At 39.2% G+C, this 8,295-nt stretch overlaps 1 protein-coding gene across 3 annotated transcripts; it reads left to right on the forward strand.

Moving 5' to 3' along the window:
• Nucleotides 1-142: 142 nt before the first annotated feature.
• Nucleotides 143-7,862, forward strand: LOC142993130 (uncharacterized). 3 transcript variants are annotated; one of them, XM_076143784.1, is made up of 18 exons: nt 143-341; nt 534-556; nt 1,756-1,822; nt 2,004-2,224; nt 2,307-2,387; nt 2,495-2,560; nt 2,666-2,848; nt 3,079-3,246; nt 3,338-3,404; nt 3,531-3,621; nt 3,708-3,849; nt 4,480-4,584; nt 4,878-4,977; nt 5,209-5,461; nt 6,009-6,083; nt 6,220-6,322; nt 6,564-6,679; nt 6,855-7,862. In XM_076143784.1, the coding sequence occupies exons 1-18, from the start codon at nt 317-319 to the stop codon at nt 6,949-6,951; spliced, it is 1,983 nt and encodes a 660-aa protein (XP_075999899.1). In that variant the 5' UTR covers nt 143-316; the 3' UTR covers nt 6,952-7,862. The 3 variants fall into 3 exon arrangements, with proteins under 3 accessions (XP_075999899.1, XP_075999901.1, XP_075999900.1); XM_076143786.1 differs by lacking the exon at nt 534-556 and having other exon boundaries at nt 144-341; XM_076143785.1 differs by lacking the exons at nt 143-341; nt 534-556 and adding an exon at nt 563-918.
• Nucleotides 7,863-8,295: the final 433 nt, after the last annotated feature.

Raw genomic sequence — 8,295 nt, forward strand, 5'->3', positions numbered from 1 at the left:
TAACAAATTATCATGTTGTTTTACTTAAAGAAACAGACTTGTGCGTTAGTGCTTCTAATGTGTAGTTCATAAACGTAGTACTGGGAAACGGACAGTAGATGGCGGTAGGGGGCCCCGCTGTAGAAAGTACAACCCCGCAGTGCGCACGCGTAAGCAAAGAGGCACGTTCCATTCGAGCTTGATAAACTAGTTGAGGAGGCCAGTTAGGAAATGAACTCACTTCTAACATTACCGCCTCAGACGTATTTGAATTTAGCTCGTGTTTAACCACATTTTCAAAGTTTATAACAGTGTAGCAGAAAATGTATTAGTGGAAATGGCGATATTTCGTGAAGACACAGGTAAGAAAATGTTATGTCCATGTTTTGAAGTTGTCGACTTGCGTGGCTAACAAGCTAGTTTGCGCCTGCACCGGCTGTTGACGTTAAACGTTCAGATAAACTATTAGATAAACTATCAGATAAACACGCTTGTTGGTTATGTCTATCAGACGAGTTGCTTGTTTACATCTGTTTCTTTCCACCGTTTTCCAGAGGTTACAGATGTCCAGATGGTCGTGAGTACACATTTTTATATTGCATACTAACATAGTGATTGCGTCGCCCCAAAGTCGTGAAAACCCCCACGACCTGCTTAGTGGATGTCAAATGATAACTTAGCTAGCATGATACAGCGGATAGCGTAGGAGAGTGACGTCAGTGTGACCCTGGATTTTTCTGGAATGTTGTGTTTTGGTGTGAGATCGTCATGATTGTTAGTGAATCACAATCGTTTCCTGTTTCTTTGCTGCGCCTTACATGCCCTATCGGGGTTTTGCATTCAGAATCTGACAGCAATGGATGGATGAATGTGCCATATCAGTTCTAATTACAGATGATATTTGAGTTCTAAGGTGCTAGAGAAATGGTTGCCTGACTGGTAAGTTATTTGTTTATGACTTCTTGAGACTCTCATTATTTAGTCCAATACCTAAAAACACTCCCGACCGTGTAATGGTGATGTTTTTATTTATTCAATTATTAACACTAGTCAAATAACTAAGAAAGCTGATGTAGCTGATAAAGTGAGTCAGAGCTTTTTGCTGGGGAAAGGAAAGTGATTGTTCTGGGGTCGTGTCCTTTTCCCACTTTCATGTATCTGTATCAAAAATCGGAAAACTAAACCAAACAATAAAAGTATGTTGTGGAAACTGATGTCTAGACCCGGAGTAATAGTGCTCACTTCTTGAGCTAAGTCAGCCTCTCATAGTATCTCCAACCTGGACGTAGACACAGCACTTGGTTGAATTAGTTTGAAATGAAAGTGAGAGTCCTTGGAACACAGAGGTATGTGTGTAGACAATACCAATGCCCCTCCTTATTGAGTTTAGTTTACTTCAGCACTTTTTGTTCATGAAGCAGCAGGTTTCATAACTATCAAAGGCAATGAGAAGAATAAACTTTATTGGGTCAAATCACATGCAAACACGTTATCTGGAATTTGTCTTGCAGGCCCCTCTTACATATCACAACACGGCAGCTATGATACGGCGCCCCTGGAGCAGTTTGGGGATTTGGACTGGTTTATCATGGCTTTATCTAAATTTAATTATCTTCATTCAGTACCAGTTAATAATTATTAACCAGTAACTACTAAGTTATGACTTAGCTTTAAGGAGAATCAGGGACAAGCGTGGAACATTGGGGTCATTCAAAGTATGGCTGAAAATGTTTATTAACAACTATGTGAATTTGTTATTATTCCCCCCCTCTCTAGGAAAAGGTTGTGAATTTATTCGAAAGAAACCCCCGTGTGCAAACAATAGTTAGGCTTGGACTTCTGGGTATGAATGAATTACCTTGAACTACAATTTCATATTCTTAATGAAGTATAGTAACCATTCTGCATAGCATTTTATCTTTGTCTTTTCCTCTCTTAGTCTGACACAACATATATTTTTAGCATTTGACATCAGAATTTTTGTGCAAGCAGTCAGAGCTAGAAGCTTTTTTTTTTCTCTACAGGTATGTCTTTGGATGATGACCTGGACTATGAACTTGACGATTGGCGACCTCGCCATAGCGACACACGTGGATACCACAGGGTTTCTGACATGACTAATGGAGGATACAGTGGAAATCTTGCGGGGTCCTCTAATTCTATGTATCTTCATGCACAAAATCACAACTTTCTACCATCGGTCCGTGAGCATGTGCCTCCTATACAGAGTGAGCCCGTTGAAAACGTGAGTTGATTCACCTATCTATTTGAGTTGAATCACAAAACGAAAAGCGCCTAATGGCAGTTTTACCCGTCCTCTGTTTTAGGATACTGAAAGAAAGGCGAGATTATTACAAGAGACGAAAAAAAGCATAGAAAAGACTGAGAAAAAGCGCCTTAAGAAACGGGCAAGTTGCTTTTTTTTTCTCCCACTATCGTTTTCTTACATGAACTACCTAGCAATGAGTATCTGTTTGATTGTGTAATTGGATAAGTCTGTTTTTGTGCCTTACAGAAACAGAAGGAAAGAAAGCAGCGTGAGAAGTTAAAGGAACAACTAAGTTGCCCCAAAAATGAAGAGGTAATGATCATATTGTATTTGGTTTGCTTTGATAGATTTGCTTTGATTGAATTGCAGTTAAAATTCCAAGTGCCCACTCGTGACAGCTTCGCTTCGCTTTCCCAGGTGAAAGAAGACTGTGAGCAGTCTAAAGCAGAGGAGACTCGAGTCAATGACAAATCGACCGCAGACGCTGCCAGTGTAAAAGAGGCGGCCTCATCTACAGTAACAGACAGTAGTAGCAGCAGCAGTGAAGACGAATCCAGTGATGAAGGGAGCGAAACCAAGAATGAATCAGACGGCTCCGAGGTACAGTAACGTGAAAAATTGTCAGTTACTTCGTTTCTTGTATCACTTTGAGCAAAACCCAGGTCAACCCATTTTTTAAACTGAATGTCTAAATCATTTAGAATGAACCCAGAAATGACATATCCATACATTTGCAGCAATAGTTCTGTTACTGCTCAACACAAATGCAAGTGTTAATTACTCAGAAAGGTGACCTGATTGTGGATCTCTATATGTCCCCCTTTTTACAGGAGCTGGATTTCAGCAGTACCTTTGTGAGTAAAGCTGCGCTCATAGCCAAACGTAAGTTAGAGCAGAAGGCCAGAACTGAGAGGAGGGAAAAAAAGCAGACGGCAGTTAAAGAGGACACTCAAACCGCCAACATCAAAGTGAACCAAGATCAAGCTGATTACAAGAAGGTAAGGCTTCGCAATAAGTCATAAGTCAGACAAAACTCAAGATCCCCCTTAGTGGTTGTATCTTCTCATGTCTCTCTTATTGTCTTTACAGGATACCACCACTGCAACTAGCTTTCCTACCTATGAAGATAATGTCAAAATAAGTACAGAGTTTGCAGGTGAGTATATTCCATGTTCATGAATGCTCTGCCTGGTGGTTCAATCACTGCTTATAGAAAAGTCATTGTTAGTATGTAAATAATTCCGCATTAACAAAACTAACTTGGAAACGATGTGCTTTGCAGCTATTGGGAACAAGTTTGCAAGTACTGGAGACTTTGGTATGGCTGAAAAGTATTTCACACATGCAATTAAATACAACCCGACAGAGTACAAGTAAGTCATTACACTTGCTCTATTCTAAGTGAAGTTAATCAAATCCCAGGTTTTCTTGTGATGTTGTGATTGTCTTTGTGTTGTAGGCTGTTTGGGAACCGTTCCTTCTGTTTTGAAAAAATGCAAGACTATGAGAAGGCGCTGACGGATGCCGAGTTGTCCCTCAGCATGTGTCCGGGCTGGGTTAAAGGCTTTTATAGGAAGGGCCGAGCTTTGGCTGGTCTGAAGGTAAACAGTCTCATCCTATCAAGTCAGCACCACCCATTCATCCCCTGATTTCATTAAAGGATGGCAATATTCAAATACTTAAAAAATGAACAACATCGCTATTACAAGTCCTCTAATCTGTCTTATCTCAACTGGTTAATTGAAATTTCCCTTTGCGGATGCAGTTCGCGGCACAACTGATCCCATGACCCTCGACATGTTGTTTTATTCCATCAACCTATACATGATTGGTTACTAACTGGCAATAGCTAAGAAATCAAAATTTTAAAGAACCTGTAGCTTTTTATTGCTCTCTGATTATGAACCACCTTTTTGTCAGTGTTTACAATTACTGATTAGGTTATCTGTAGAGTTCCTTTTTCTGTGGTGTTGACATTATTTTGTCTGGGTTAGAATGACTTTGTGATCACTTTGGTTTTGTAGTTACACCGCTGGATTTATTCCAAATGTCACTTTGCTGCTCGGGATCGCATTGTTTACTCGTATCAGATTTGATCCGCCATTGCTGTAAATGTCTGTAAATGGGGCTGATAAGTCCAGCAAATATACAAGAGAGTGATTCTAAACTCGGTTTTGTCTGATGAGGGAGGGCTAGGCAGATCTTTTCACTTTTTCCTCCTCTTCTTCCAGAGATATGACGAAGCTATCCAAGCCTTTCTGGGGGTTCTCAAGGTGGACAGTTCCCGTGCAGATGCTGCCCAGGAACTGATGCGAGTACAGATAATACAATTAATGGTGGGTAACACACAAGCAATCAAAACAACTTTCAAGAGGAATGAAAAGCAGGTGGTGGTGGGCATAAAGAAAGTGTGATGTTTTTATTTTGGTAAAAAGACAGGAGTTTAAAAGCAGGGGAAAGAATATACACAAGGTGGTTGTAGGTAGTAGAGACTGACGTCTTTATCTTTTATCTTTATCTTTTTTTTTGGAAAGGAAAGACTTTAGGCAGATGGAATAAGTCTTACTGTGTCCTACATTACAAGGATTTGTTGCTGTTGCTTAACCTAAATCTTGTGTTTTGGTCACAGGAGCATGGTTTCTCCCGGGAGCAGAGCACAAATGCCTTAATAATTCACGGGACAGTAAACGAGGCACTAAGGGTGCTGTCCAAATTAAACAATAGACCAGGTGAGTCTCCAATGTTGCTCTTCAGGGTCACATATAGTCTCTTTGCAGTGTTTGGCTCGATTTGTGTTCATTTTTCATGATGTAGCTTCAGATCATATATTTGATAACCTATGAACATGACTTTGTATAGTTCACCATTTCACTGGTTACAAACATTCAGATATATGTCTATTGACAACATTACTGTTTGTTTTGTGCATTACTAATTCAAACCCTTGTTATTGTGTTAAGGAGGCAATCTGACTGGCACCCACCCTGCTCATAGCCCTCTCACACGTCCTCAAGTTGTCAATACCACAGGAGTCTCTCCAATTCTTTCAGCCAAGGCAAATGCATCCCATCCTCAGTACCACGATGCACCAAATACACCACTTAATAACCAACCTTTAGGCCCAGTCCAAAATATGTCACTTGTCCACAGTCAGTATAAGCCCAATTCTGGTCAGTTTATGAAGGCCAGCAATCAACATCATCAGCCACCACAGTGAGTATCACTTATGCCAAGTTACAATTTCAAAAGGTTAAGATGCTTACTCAGTTAGGTTGAGTTGAAAACCTCCCAAACCTTAGAAATGTCATTGAATATCGTTTTAGAAGGGTAGCTTTCCATCTGGTATACAATGTGAAACGGTGCCCCCAAGTGGTCAAAATACACAGAGCAGAGTGATTCTCTCTTTCATATTCTACACAGCTTCACCTCTCCCTTCAATATATTTAAGATATATTAATAACAAAGTTATATTATAAGTTTCCATCATGAATAAAGGCGGACTGAGTGGTCCTGGATTCAGTATTCTTATTGGACAACTCAATGAAGTATTTGTACTTTATTATGGGGTATTGGTTTGATTTTGAAGAATCTTTTTCACTGCTCACGTAATTAGACTGTATATTCCAAGAGAGCAGGAAATCGTTGAAATGCCTTCATGCCCTTCAGGCAGGGCTGCAAATGCTGCTGCGTGTGTTGCATATGTCTGTGACCCCTTTGTTTTGCCTCGGATTTCATCTCTAAATAGTATCATCTTCAACAGGGAGCTGTTTCCAGTATGGGTGGGGAACTTGTTTTACACAGTAACTGAATCCATGATATCAAACCTTTTTAGCAGGTAAGGGGACATTTAATATTCTTTACAGAGGCAAGTTGTCATCTAAATGTTGATTATTGGTTTATTTGTAAATCAGTTATATGTCTTCATCTTCATAACTTCATGTTTATAAAACACACAAATACCTTTTCAACAGAGTTGGTGCTGTTGTTAGTGTGAAGCTTCTGTCTGCAAGACGATGTGCCTTTGTAAACTATACAAAACAAGAGTATTGTGACGAAGCCATCCACCTCTTCCATGTAAGTAGAATTCAGGGACGCATTTCACTGATTTGATCTTGTCATGGCCAGAGGGATATTCTAATCGCAAACTGTTGTGTCCGGTCTGCAAACCTGACAAGCATTTCTGTGTTATACTATTAGCCAGTACTGAATCATTGAGCTTTAACAATCCTAATAGTTTTTAATTATGAATATGAGGAGGACATCACACTAACACTGCCCTTAGATTGTCCTTTATTCATCTTTGTGCACTTTTCAGGGCTATGAGCTCAATGGCAACAAGATTGCTGTGCGATACCCAGATCGGATTCCCCAAGGCATGGGCTTTTCTAGGTCGGCTCTTAAAGCGGACGACTCCCAAGATGAGAATCTAACGTGAGTTTTTTGTAATTAACTTTCACTTAAAATGTCTTGGGTACGTTTCTATCAGCCTGTCAGAGATGAGGATTAATAACTTGAAAGTATATTGTGGGCACAGTGGTGTTCAATTTTTGCATAAAAGTATCCAAAAAAGGATTCCACTGATAACATCTACTGACTGTGATTACAGGCAAAATGAGTTTGATGGGAGGAATCCATATGGATTCCGAGGACTTGTTCGCCCTTACAGACCTACTGCTGACAACCGAGGCATCCACAAGAACTGAGAGATGCTGACACGCCATAAGCTTCCCAGGGTCTGATTAACACAATTATAACATTTATAATAGTATTTCCCTTAGCAGTGGCCTATATGAAGCGTTGTTAATCATTACCTGAAGCTTTAGTTACCAACAGACTTGTGTTAAGTTTTATATTTAATATCAGCTTTGTTGCTGCATAGCTTATTATTCCAGGGTTTTCTGCACAAATTACACAATTGACAAAGCATTGGATTTGTTATAGGTGTTTTGATGCAATATAACTGTATAGTTTGTCAATTTTATTTTTCAACTGTAGAATTACCCATTTCTCATGTTGAAAGATAATGCTGTGGAATGATAAATAGATATCAAATATCAGACCATATGTTTTAAAACTCTTTTACTTCCAAATTTATTGTTATAAGGTTTTAAAGTATTTTACAGTATCTATATGCTTCAAATGTTTACATGTAACTTGGTTGTGATTAGCAATGCTGAGAGACAGGACTCCAAAGTGCCAACAGAAAACAAACTTGTCCCTTGTTCAGCTTTCTATCCAAACCTCTCTGTAAATGGTTTGAAACAAACGACACATTTGCTTTTCTCATTAGGGATGTTGACCTTCACGCATTTGGCTCTGCCTACTGTCAACAGACAGCTTTGCTCTGCATATGAGGGTAAAAAGCCTCACATTCACTGCCCAGTCTGTGTTCAGTACCCATTATACTTGATGCAAATATCATCTTTTTAATTGTGACCAAATGTGTGATTTAATTGTTTAGTTTAGATACTGTTTCTGTGTTTTTATCACATTTTTAGGATGACCATAGCAAATCTGTGATTAATTATCTTGTGTCAAATATTTTAACCCACTCAGAGTCCTTTACAAATTGTTTATTTTGGTCTCAATTATTAAATAATCTTTGATATTTGAATTTCCGGCTCATAAATTCATTGGTTGAACTTTCTATATAAAGAGATAATATTGATACCAATAGATGGCAGCATTAGAAAGGAAAGGTTTCTGTCACGTAGTGCTGAGTCTCACTCCTGAATGGTGAACACTGATAGTCTCCAAGCTGATATATGGATAAACATGGGTTAATATAGTTTGTATTTTCTTTGACTGCAGCCCCAGAACAACAGTTCAAGTTCGATTTCTGTTTGATGATGAGTTCGGACACATAAAGTCTTTTGGAAACAGTAAGAAGAACAGTAACTGTGATAAATCCTCTTTGTTATAGGCTGGTGTATATTGTGCTGTTACTGCATTTCCCTGCACGTTTAGTAATTCCACAGCTCACCATATAGTTTGTTGCCATGTGTAAATAGCTGTGTACGAGCACATACGCATAAATATTGGGCACA

This window comes from Genypterus blacodes, unplaced genomic scaffold, assembly GCF_046128005.1.
Source record: "Genypterus blacodes isolate CSIRO-AG114 ecotype Tasmania unplaced genomic scaffold, CSIRO-AGI_Gbla_v1 ptg000027l_1, whole genome shotgun sequence".
NCBI lineage: Eukaryota > Metazoa > Chordata > Actinopteri > Ophidiiformes > Ophidiidae > Genypterus > Genypterus blacodes.